This window comes from Archocentrus centrarchus, chromosome 14, assembly GCF_007364275.1.
Source record: "Archocentrus centrarchus isolate MPI-CPG fArcCen1 chromosome 14, fArcCen1, whole genome shotgun sequence".
Taxonomy (NCBI): domain Eukaryota; kingdom Metazoa; phylum Chordata; class Actinopteri; order Cichliformes; family Cichlidae; genus Archocentrus; species Archocentrus centrarchus.
Window position 1 is genome coordinate 18,145,778 of NC_044359.1, and position 12,145 is coordinate 18,157,922.

At 39.7% G+C, this 12,145-nt stretch overlaps 1 protein-coding gene across 1 annotated transcript in view; it reads left to right on the plus strand.

The window, feature by feature from the left end:
* Positions 1 to 12,145, plus strand: part of jade2 (jade family PHD finger 2) — a 233,848-nt gene that overhangs the window by 211,006 nt on the left and 10,697 nt on the right. The window contains 2 exon segments of the mRNA XM_030747308.1: positions 2,454 to 2,549; positions 2,552 to 2,584. Of these exon segments, the coding sequence (XP_030603168.1) occupies positions 2,454 to 2,549; positions 2,552 to 2,584 (129 nt within the window).

Below are 12,145 nucleotides of genomic sequence, written 5' to 3' on the forward strand. Positions count from 1 at the left end.
GGTACTACCATTTGACAAGCACTGCATTAGACAGTATCTTGTATGATCTTTCCTGGTGTGTACATATCAGTGTTTCTTGTGTTTTCTGCCACGCTCCCTGCTGGAAGGAGTGAACGAGGTCTCCTAGAGTGAGAGGACAGCTCCCAGCAGGGAGGCGCTCTGCAGGGCTCTGTTACATGTCATATAGTGTGTGTGTCAGCATGCTCGCAGAGCTTGAAGTCTGATACACAACTGATACATGCTCTTCGTATACACGCAAAATGTGTCTGAATGGTAGACTAGACTGTTAGAGAGATTCAAGAACGCACAGTGCAGTTTTGAACACTGTTAATCAGGAATAAAATAAAATATAGATAAAATGAATGATGACAGAGAAAATTACCCCCCCCTGCTGTCTGCATCAACCCAGAGGCATTTTGCGTATGCATCAGCAATATCTTGACAATATGAGAATGCAAACTGTTGCTCAACCTGAATCCACCCTACTAGTCTTTGTTTTAACTTTTAGGTTAACTGAGGTAACATCCATCAAGGCCATATGGGTCCATGTGGACAGCCTTACCCTCAAACTTCAACTAGAATACTAAATAACTTTTACAACAAGCATTAACATGCGCCCCAGGCAGCTGCGGTTTATCAGAGTAGAGCAGAAGTGAAAATGAGCTGCTGAAGATGAACTGTGGCTCCAAACCACTAAACCTCATCAGGAGGGGAGTCACATTTGGCCACGCTGATAAAAAGGTGTAAACCTGTCACCAGGTCTCATAATAACACTGTGAAATGCAGCAATAAAAAACATGTTACTATAGCTGCGTGCAGTAACACTAATTAGCGGTAAAGTTTTCTTTTTCTTCACTAAATGTATTCAGAAGTTTTCAGGCAAGGGAGTAAAAGTATTGCAGTCTGATAGACATCTTAGATAATGAGATGCACTTTTACTTTTCATGGTCAGTCTTCAGGCTATTTTGTACACTCACTGACCACTTTTTTTTTAACTGCTGTAAACACTAATATCTAATCAGCCAATCACATGGCAGCAACACAATCCATTTAGACAGGTACACATGGTCAAGACTATCTGCTGAAGTTGAAACTGCATATCAGAATAGGGAAAAGAGGTCATTTAAGTGACTTTAAACGTGGAACGGTTGTTGGTGCTGGTCTTAGTATTCAAAAACTGCTGATATACTGGGGATTTTTCCACACAACCATCTGTAGAGTTTACAGAGAATGGTCTGATAAGAGAAAATATCCAGGGGCAGCAGTTTTCTGGTGTACAATGCCAGAGGGGACTGCGTCTAGGCGATAAGAAGTTACTCAAATAACCACTTGTTAGAACCATCTCTGAGTGCAGAACACGTCAAACCTTGAAGCAGGTGTGCTACAGCAGCAGAAGACCACACCGGGTGCCACTCCTGTCAGCAAAAAAAAAAATGGAAACTGAGGCTACAATTCACATGAGCTCAGCAAAATTAGAAAACAGAAGATTTGAAAAATGTTGCCTGCACTGTTGAGTCACAATTTCGGCAAATTCAGATGGTAGGCCTCCAAATTTAGTGTAACGGACTGAAGCATGATCCTGCCTGCCTTGTGTCAGCGGTTCAGGCTGCTGGTAGTGGTGGTATAAACGCACCATGTCAGAAAGCTCAGATCATCTCAAACTGATTCTGAACATGACGATGAGTTCGCTGTACTCAGATGGGCTTCCAAAGTCACCAGATTTCAATCAAAAAAAAAAAGCACCTTTGGATGGTGGTGGAACAGGAGATTGGATGGATGTGCAACGAAAATCTGCAGCAATGGGTGATGGAATGTTGGATGTTTCACCACCTGGTTGAATCAATGCCAGAAAGACTTTAATTAAGGCAGTTCTCAACGCAAAAGGGGGGGCCCAACCTAGTTGTAATGAGGTGTACCAAGTCTCCGGTTGAGTGTAGTTTAGGAGTTACTGTGTCCAAGGAGGGGCATGTCTTTTATACCTTCAGTATGTCAGTGAGGTTTCAGTGGGCTTCAGCTCATTGTTTAGCTGTCAGGTTCACACTTCTCCCATTTTTGTTCAATCTCAAAAAACATAATTCTTGGCAGGCAGGCAGCTGTTTCGCTCAAAAGCACTACTTTTTTGACCACCAAACAGCATAAAGACACGATTAGCAATTTAAACATTTTAAATAATATTGATATTGAGGGTTTATTTTATGGAGTGATATGGTAGCCTTTTGAAATTCTATGAAATAAATACAGCTATGAACTGCAATCTTTTTCAGATAAGGAAAAACATGACTTAAGTATGGATCTTTTTGCTCGTTTTTTTCTCCAACTTTAATATTCATTCTTACTCAAACTGAAAAGAAGACATTTCCCAAGCTCAGTGACACTTTGCGGCTAAATCAAGCTTAAATTGAATAAATCAACTAAATCCCTAAAATGGGCCTGTCTTCTGTGTCTCCCTGCAGAGAAAACCCAGAAGGGAGAAAAGAGGAAGCAGAATGGAGTGAAGGATAAAGGGAAGGAGAGGAGGAAGAATAGTCCTGAGAAGAAAAAGGAGAGATGGAGTCAGAGAACGGCTCCCTACTTAAAGAGCTAGGTACATTGTGGGGGCGTGGGTGGCGGCACTTCCTGCAGTGTTTGCAGTTTTTCCAAACCACACGTCATTGGCTCAACCTGTGTGTTTGTGCATATATAAGAAGGTGGCCACAGTTTTGTAGCCTTGATGCATGATATACAATCCCTTAGGACTGAAACGCAATAACAAAACACCGAGATGTTATAAAGTGAAAAGCTAAGGTATAACTGTTACATTTAGCCCTGATAAAACCTCTATAAGCTGAATTTGTCTTAAATATAATATTGATGCATTAGGAGTGCTCAACCTTTCTGCCATGTTAGCATCCTGTCCCATTGGTGTGTTATCTTGGCTTTTTTAAGAAACTTCATACCTCCATCATCAATGGAGCCTTGCATTTCTTTGATAGCTGCGATCAACTGGCAGATCTGATGGCAAATCTTTAATAGAAACTGACAGCAGGTCTAATACAATCCATCAGTCTTTGGACAGCATGGCTTCACTTAAAGAGCGAGACAGAGAGATTAAGAAGCAAAGTGCGGTGGAGGGATACAAGAGGCTGGTTTTTAAAGGTCATGTCATGTTATTCAAGAGACCAAGTAGAGTTTCGGTTATAAATAATCATTTGCACTCTAGAGTGTCTTTTCTAGTTATCGTATGTTGAAAGTATGAAAACTATACACAGATGTGAGAACCTTTACGTATATAGTCTGATTACTGAGCCTTTCTGACCCTAACAATTAGATGTTTACCATTTATTAAGACAGCAAGTTAATTCATTTATTTTAACTGAAACTGAGGAATTCCAGGATTTCCCAAAGAAATTTTTTCTAACAGTTTAAACACTTAAAAAAAAACAAACAAACTGTGGATTGTTTAAAAAAAAAAGGCAGTACAGTTAGCACTGTCACCTCACAGCAAGAGGCTTCCGGGTTTGAATCAAGCCGCTGGCTGCGGCTTTTCTTTGTGGAGTTTCATGTTTTCCCTGTGCCTGCGTGGGTCCCCTCTGGGTATACAGACAGTTAGTTAGTTTGTTTGTTCCATCCTTTCTTCATATGTGTAGATATGTATGTAGGTTGGCATATAATTAGTCTGCTTGATTTTAAGTCTCTGAAAAAAAAAAGGGGGATTAGGTATAAAAATGAGCACCTTATTGCAAGATGTTTACAAACCCCTTAATTAAAGTTGAAATCTTCAGTTGATTGTTTGATTTAAAATCCACTGTAGTGGTGTACAGAAGCAAAAGTACAAAAAATTGTGTCTTTGATAAGAAAATATGGACCTAACTGTGCATGCATGTCAGCATAACTGGTGATTCTAATTGACTGTAGGTGTGAATGTGAGTGTGCACGATTGTATATGTTGGTCCTGGACACACTGGTGATCCTTTCAGGTGTACCCCAACCTCGCACCCGGGGACAGCTGGGATAGGCTCCAGCCCCCCCCCAACCCCGAATTGGTCAAGCAGTTAAGAAAATGTATGGATAGACTGTTAAAAAAAGAACTCAACAACACTATGACCCAAACCTAAACCCTTTGGATCAGGGTAATAAGTTGCATTTTTCAAAGCTGTTTTCAAATCCATAACTGCTTTATTTGTCAACAATGTTGCATCAAAAGAGAAAAGTACTAGAATACAGACAGAGAAATGATGGTAAAACTGAAAAGAGGAACTGAGCAGATTCAGTGTTAATCCTCACTGTTAATGAGTGACTGGAGGCCTTTCATTGCTGGCATAAGGATGGAAGATAATGGCTGGCTGCCGTGTCAGATGATCCATCCCCGCTACTGATTATTAGAGCCACATATGATGCTCGGGAGATACATATTATATGGAAATTGAGCACGCAACTTATGTAGATATTTGTTCCTAACATTGACAATTTATAGGCATTTTGTTAGCACACAGTGAGTTGAAGTGAGTGAGCAGATAAAAGCTCAGTGACTCACTCGAGGACAGTTGAGAGACGTTTGATGGACACACTGGCGGCTCTGGTGATTGAATCTGGAGCTTTTAAGTTGTCAACACAAGACAAGCCACCTGCCTGACTATTGAGGTGCAAATTAACATTTCAATGTGCTGACATGCTCATAAAAGTCAAAAAGATACTCTACTCTAAAACAGTTTGTCCATCACTAAGCAGCAGGAGAAGGTTTTATTTCTTCTGAGTAGGAGAGACATGTTTAGCTTCGAGGAGGCTATGAGTAAATGAATAACTGGTGTGTGTGTGTGTGTGTTTGCGTTTGTGTGTGTGTTTCTTAGGAGGTAATCCAGGTTCGTGTTAGCCCCAGTAGAAATATGTTGATTGATGTGTTAAATCAGGGGTGCAGACACCAAAGCCTCTCTGTTCAGAAACATGGGAGTTCTAAGTTGAGCATTTATCCATCTGTTCACGTCCATCTATTATAATGGCTTCTTTTAAAAGTTGACACATGTGACTGCAGCATTTCTGCAGCACCGATAAAGTCACATTTCCTGACATCGTGAAAACATCATCAGTTTATTTTTTTCTATGCTACTTCTTCATGGGACAGTAGCACTGTGACAGTTTGATGAGAGCTGGAGCTGTCAGTCTTGGCAGAAGCAGAGTGTGCTGTCAGGATCAAACGCAGAGTTTCCTCCTTTTTTCTCGGTTGTATCTTTCAAATTATCGCTTTTATCTCGGAAATGTTTCACTCCAGAATTACATGTCTTTCAGAAGCCATTTGAAAAAGGTGACAACCGTGAATGTTAAATGATTCTTAGTATAAAACGCAAATAAGTGGTCTTTCATTTAAGGGAAGTGGGAAACCTCGTGATTTAAAGTATACATTTTGGATCCTTGCAAAATATTGACTTATGAGCTTCAGTGTGCACCCCAAATTCAGTAGCAACATGAAAAATATCCTTTCTTAAATAGTCAACTTCTTCCATACAAGCTACAGGTCACAGCAATCTACTAGCGATCAAGAAGGTTTTGTTGCAGGACCCACTTGGTAGCCGATTTCACCAGCAACTACAGCAAACACTCACTAATTGGTCTGGGAATACAAATTTTACCATAGCTACCTGTGGTTGCCAGGAGGTCACTGACTGGTCTCCAGGCTGTGTGACTGGGTCCTAACATTTCCCTATTGAGGATTTAAAAGCAATATGCAAACATCCCATAATTATCTAATGCACATGATATGTCACCAATCATAAACTACTCCTACGAGCACGTTAGTTGTTTTTACACAAGCACTGCAAGTTTGAAGTTTTTTGGACACGATTACAAATGAGAGCTCAGGTTGAGCGGTTTAGAGAGAAAGTCAGAGAGCCAAGGCTGCGACAGTGGATATACAGGGAAAAGGATGCTGAATATGGAGCTGGCAGGCAGGAGGAAAACAGGAAGACCGCAGAGAAGGTTTATGGATGTAGTGAAGGAGGACATGCGAAGGGTCCTGCCTTCTGCATGCTTTTCCCAGGCAGCAGCCTCACTTACACCAAATTATTTCCAGTAGTGAGAATACAGCTGACACCATCTTCTGATGTGTGCTACATGTGAGAAACGGTAATATCAGACCATGACGATTCTGCCAACATTGTCTGGAGTTCATTTGTGAAAATGGCTGTTTTATTATTTAAACTGTACCATATTTCATTCTTTCCACTCAGCAGTGCCCGGAAAGAAAAAAAGAAGACTTATAGTTGTTGACAAATACATTGTAAACACAAATGTCACCGTATAACTTCCTTGAAGTGTGTTATAAACCATCCTTCTGCAAATATTTATATGGTGCTTTGAGTAAAGTTTTTCCAGTGAAACTATAAGACCTCAAATTTAAGGGAGAAAAAAAAAAAGATTACAGACACATCAAGTAGATCTTTTTTTTTTTTCTTTGTGTAAGAAAACAAAAAAATAATTAACATGCATAAAGTGAACACACAAGTTCTGACACCCTATATGTTTGTGTGGGTGTGTAAAAAGGAAAAAAAAGTCTTGTGTATCTTCAGGCTACGTCTAAAAACAAGCTCCTCTGCTCTAAATAGCTTCTATATGTAGGACATCAAGTAGGTGGATTCATAGCCTTATGTAACCCTTGTTTTTTATGTATCCAGATCTAATAATTTGTGAATATTGCTGCATTCCATAAAATGCTGTGGGCTGCGCAGACAATTGCTCTACCTGATTAATATCTGAGAGCCTAAATGAAAATGAGTTCTAATTAGACGACTAATTGTGCTCTCTAATTTATCATCCTTTCATGTGAGTTTTTATGTGCCTGAAAGCAACTCCATGTAGATGGTCCTCAGAGGACATATGGGCACACATCTACATAGGACGCACAAGACACACGAAACGCATTAAAAAAATACATAAACAGGAGATCTCAGCACACTGGCAGCAGCACTAAAGCAACACGTAAAACGCAGAGCGCTCGGTTCCTTCCTCTGATCTCAGAAAACGAACATGACAGAAAGTTGCTGAAAGCTATGAAAACCAGCCGACAAAGACTTCACGCTGTCATCAAAGGATGAAACCTGAAGCTGCTCTGTTGATAACAAAATGGGCTCTGGCTCTGAGGGATTAAAGCATTTTGGTAGGAATTATATACAGCCAAGCTTAACCTCACTCTACTGTTATAACACTTCTGTATCATAAAATTCATATATACATCCACACAGATTCAGGTTCTACTTTTGAGTCTCATGTGTGTGTCAGCTGCAGGCTTAACTTCTGAGAAACACAGCAGTAAGTAGGTTTTTTTGTGTCTTAGTATCAGTAGATTTAATTCAAAAGTCAAACTTTTCTAACCTTGCCTAACTTTTCCTAACCTTGCCTCAAAAGACGGTTTCATTTTTTAGTAGCATGGGTTTTTTTTTTTTTTAGTAGTTTTGCCAGCGTTCCTGTTGCAAATTGTAACCGATTCTCGATTCAGTAAATAAAAATGGGGGGCTGTTTTTGACAGCTCTCCTATGCTGAAGCCCTGAGTACTGTACTAGTCACTTGAATCCACCGAATTGCTTATGTTGATAAAAGTTACATCAACCACTGACCTGGATTTACATGCTTCATTGTACTGTTTCTACTATTCTCTGCTGCAACACTTGTACCTGAGACCTAATTCATATCCGAGCAAATGCAGGTCTTTTGAACTTGAACAAACTGATCCTAGTAAGTTTCTCCACCTGATCAGAACAAACATTGTTTGCCATTGCTGTTGTTTACTATTGCTGATCTCTCGGTGATGGCATACACCTTTGTACTGGAGAATTACTTAGTTTTTAAAGCCTTTATGCACCTGAGGATTGCACCTACTGTGTGACTGCTGCACTGCATCCTGTACCACCGGCCAAGGAGGTCATGTGATTGGTTCGGTTTCTGTTAGCAAGATTACTAAAAAGCTTAAGGACAGATATTACAAGACATGGGGCTTGGCTCAACTTAGAAGTGATTAACTTGTAAAGTTGATCCACAGACATTTGGAAGGGTTCTTTACCAATGTGAGTTTGGGCAAAATTTGATATTTTTTGTCATATCTTCACAAGTACATATCACACTGGAATAAAAATAATATACTCTTGTTATAAGAATATCACAAGCTAATCTACCTCCATATACTCTCCTGGATCAAGGGGTTCAGTTCATGCATGGCATGTAGTGGAAATGTGAAGTCTCGGACCACTCTTGACGTTGTCTGAGAGATTTTTTATTTTTATAAATTTACTATCTTAAAATCATGATTGTGATATGATTTTTATTCACCTCACAAAAGATTTTGTTTTGTGCTTGCATGTTATACTTTACACTCTAGTTGGAATTGGAATATTAAAGCTATTTTTTTTTCCCCTTTTTTTAATGGCTGATATAAACTTTTTTTGGTTGATGAGGTGAACTAAACAATGCTTATCTAGATAGCCAACAGGTATTCTGTGATCTGGGAATATTTTTCCTTCAGTATTCCCTCTCATCTGTTTTTAGTCTTCATTAAACTTCACCACCTGTTACAGTCATGTTTGCTTGTATGGCATGTATGGGCAAGAAAACATTTGATCCTCTTTGATCCAGTGCCTACCGACTGTAAATGCTCTACTGTGTTCACCAGTGAGTTGCCAGCTGAGTCTGTCTGCCATTTGGTGCTGAGCAGGTAGTGTGCTGTGGGCTTTAAGAGCTTTTTCAAAGGAAAAGATACCTGCTGAAAACACCACTGTAAGAGCAGTGAGACTGAACTGAACCAGCATAGTCATCACTCACTAAGGCTCCATAAAGCTAAGGGGAGCAGAACCAGAGACCCTGTCCCATTGTCTTCATATTGGTGTTTGATAAATTGTAATTAAATTCCACTGGGAAAGAGCAGCTTTTAGGTGCCACTCTTACTTACTGTGGTTGTATGCATATTTTGAACTGCAGCATTCAGGTTTTATGGCGCACTGACTTTCACCTTTCCAATATAGTTAAACCTTCCAATAAGCAAGTAAGCTGGTTGGTTTGAAGGCCAGAAGATATTTGCGTATTTAGATCAATGTGATTTAAATCTATTTAAATTACAGTATTTAGACATTTTAATTCTGTTCACGCTTTAAGAAGAGTCGACTTAACCATGTGTAGCTAAAATAAATATGTTGTGGATTAGGCACTTCATACTGATTTCTTCCATTTTTCATGTGAAAAGTAGCGCCAACTTTAAACATGAGTATTTTTACTCTCGCGAGCATCAGTTATTAATCTGGTCACACTGTTTACAGGAATATGCAGTATAGAGGCTGCAGGGAGTCCAGCATGTCCATCATCATGTGTATTTGCACCTCACAGTCCACTATCTAATCTGGCAGAGATGTTTTTCACCCACACACAGTGACTATCAGCAATGACGCAGGACTGTCTCTCATTTCCTTATTTAACCAGAGCTGAGCATCGCAGAGCCAACAGTCAAAGTAAATGTGATCAATAAACAGGCAGATAATAACACAGGGCAGAAGAGCAGTTTGGCTGGGCTTACTTGCTTCCTTTTCTGAGATTGTCTCCATCCTTTTTATTTATCTCGCCATTTTCCCCACTCATCTGTTACAGTTATTTTTTATAGTGACTCTCCCCCCTCTCTCTCTCTGCCTCTGTGTTATGAAACTCCCTCTTTCTGTTTATCTTCTCTCCTGTCTTTCTCGGTTTTTCCGCCCGACTGCTGAGGGATAAGGACTGCAACTTGATGTTGAATACTTGCTGGGAAAATCATAGCTCGTCTTTTGATTGTCTTTCCATGATAAACAAGTCCGTCTGTATATATGGGCTGCTTCTGTTGTTTGCAACTGTAACATTTGTCTGCATTTGTGTGTCTGTGTATGGCTTCCTTTGTCAACGCTCTATATATATCATTCTCTGTCTCAGTGTGTCGTCTCTGTGTTTGTCTTTGCATGTCGTATGTGTTCATATCTCACTGTCTCGGTGTGTGTGTGTGTGTTGTGTGTGTGTGTGTGTGTGTGTGTGTGTGTGTGTGTGTGTGTGTGTCCGGCCATCTGTTCTCTGTCGAGTCTGGTCTTGACTCTCAGGGCTTTGTCTTCCTCTCTCTCTGTTCTGGGATCAAGAAGACAGAGATGTATCATAACTCCTTCTCAGATGTACTGTCCCCTATCCACACAGTTTATTAGTCAGGCCCAGAGGCTAGTGATGATTAGAAAAAGGAGAATTGTTTTGAGTTGTTAGTAATGCCACCCACAGGCACTGAGGAGTTGCATTCTAAAAGGGGACCTAGTATGTTCATTTCCAGCTTCTTTTTATTGTTGTTTTTTTTGTTTGTTTGTTTTACATCTTGGACTCCATTAGAGCAGCTTTGCAGTTCAAAAATCATCCTTATTCATCCTGTATTGTGCTTTGATGCAGCCCCTCAGTTCATGCACGGCATGAAACCGGCTTTGTTCCCCCTCCCTGTAAGCTAATTTTTCTGCTGATAGGCTGCCCCTCGTGAACAAAAGATTTGAACAGCAGGTGGGAGGGGCTTCAGAGCTATGCTATGCTATCTTAGCGGCATCCGTTGAAGTGTCCGCTCATTAACTCGAGAACCATTCTTCGTACACTTACCAAACGTCTTGGGTAGATAGCTTATGACCAAAGCAAGCTTGCGATCATCAAGATCAAGTTCACTGTTACTTACAATAGAAAAATGGCATCCTCTCAATAACTGGGTGACAAGAAATAGGGTTAATACAGTGTGACCGGTGTATTTTTGCTCCGCTAGGCGGTGCTCTTGTGTCAGTGTATCATTGAAGCAAACTTTAATTTTCTGATCATCTCTTTAGTTTTTCTCTTCTTTGAAATTTGAAAGCAAACCTTAAATATTTTACTGCAGAGATTTATGTGTCACCAGTGCATGTTGGTCAAAAAATAGTGAGAAACAAATCGGTTATGTTCCAGTATCCAGTAACTGGTTTGTGCCTGCTGATGACAGCTCTAACTGAATAAAATGTCCTTTGCTCAAAAAGATAATGAAGTACAACAACACAAAATGTGTGAGACAATTTTGCTTTTGGATAACACGCAGTGAAGAAAAGAAGAAATAGTAAATCTTTTACTTATTGTAGTGAGCAACAAAGTCTCTTTATTCTAGTTGCCATTATTCTGTCCTTTTTTTAAAAAAAATCACACTTTCATTAGGAAATTTTATTTAAAGAGATTAGAAAGAAAGACAGCAGTATAATCAACAGAGCTACATAATCTATAATAAACACACACAAATACAGTGCGACTAGTTGACATGTAAATGTTGTCATTCAGCTCCAGAAGTACTAGTTAAGCATACGTCAGAACAAACTGGAATATAACCAAGTAACCAAAGCAATCTATAATCCGATTTTGTACTGGGGTGTGGAAGAACTGCTGCTACTATTGCAAAGGTTAGCCTAACTAATTTGACAGTGTTTTTGTTTGCAACATTATACACAACACAAGGTGCAACACATTTCAGCCCCATTTAAAACATGATTTGATTGTTGAGGAACATGATTAATGGTTTAATGTAACTCCTAAAACACACATTAAATATTTGTTTGGGCTTTAATGTTTTGTGAGTCTTCTATCTTTAGACTAGTTAACTAGTCTTGTTTTTTTTTCTTCTCTTGTATAAATGACTTGCAAATTAGTCAGATGGAACATCCCTACTCTCTCTCTCTTATGTACTGGCTCTGGTCCTCGCCCTGTCCTGCTGCTGGTGCATTCCTTACTCAGCAGTGCATTAGCTAGCACTGTCTTGCAAGTCTTTTCTCACTGTTCTGTGTGCCATCCTGAGACTTGAGACAGCCTAGTGTTTATCACCTCTGACACCAGCAAAGTTTTTAGCACCAGGAGCTATGGTTTGTAGTATTAGCTTGCAAAAATGTTCCCTTGTCTCAGCATCAGCTTTACTGCAGCATCAGCCCATTACTTGACTGTACACAAGGAGGAAGAATCAGTTGTTTGGTTTAAAAGACATAGCTTCACCATCAGTAGGCTTCTCGTGGAAATATGTTTGGGGTCTTCTCAGTCTTCTCTAGCCTAAATAAGCTGGAAAGAAAGCAACGATTTGTATTTCTTAATGTTTTTACTCGTGTTTATCAAAAGCTTCCTTTTCCTGATCTTAACAAAGAGCTAA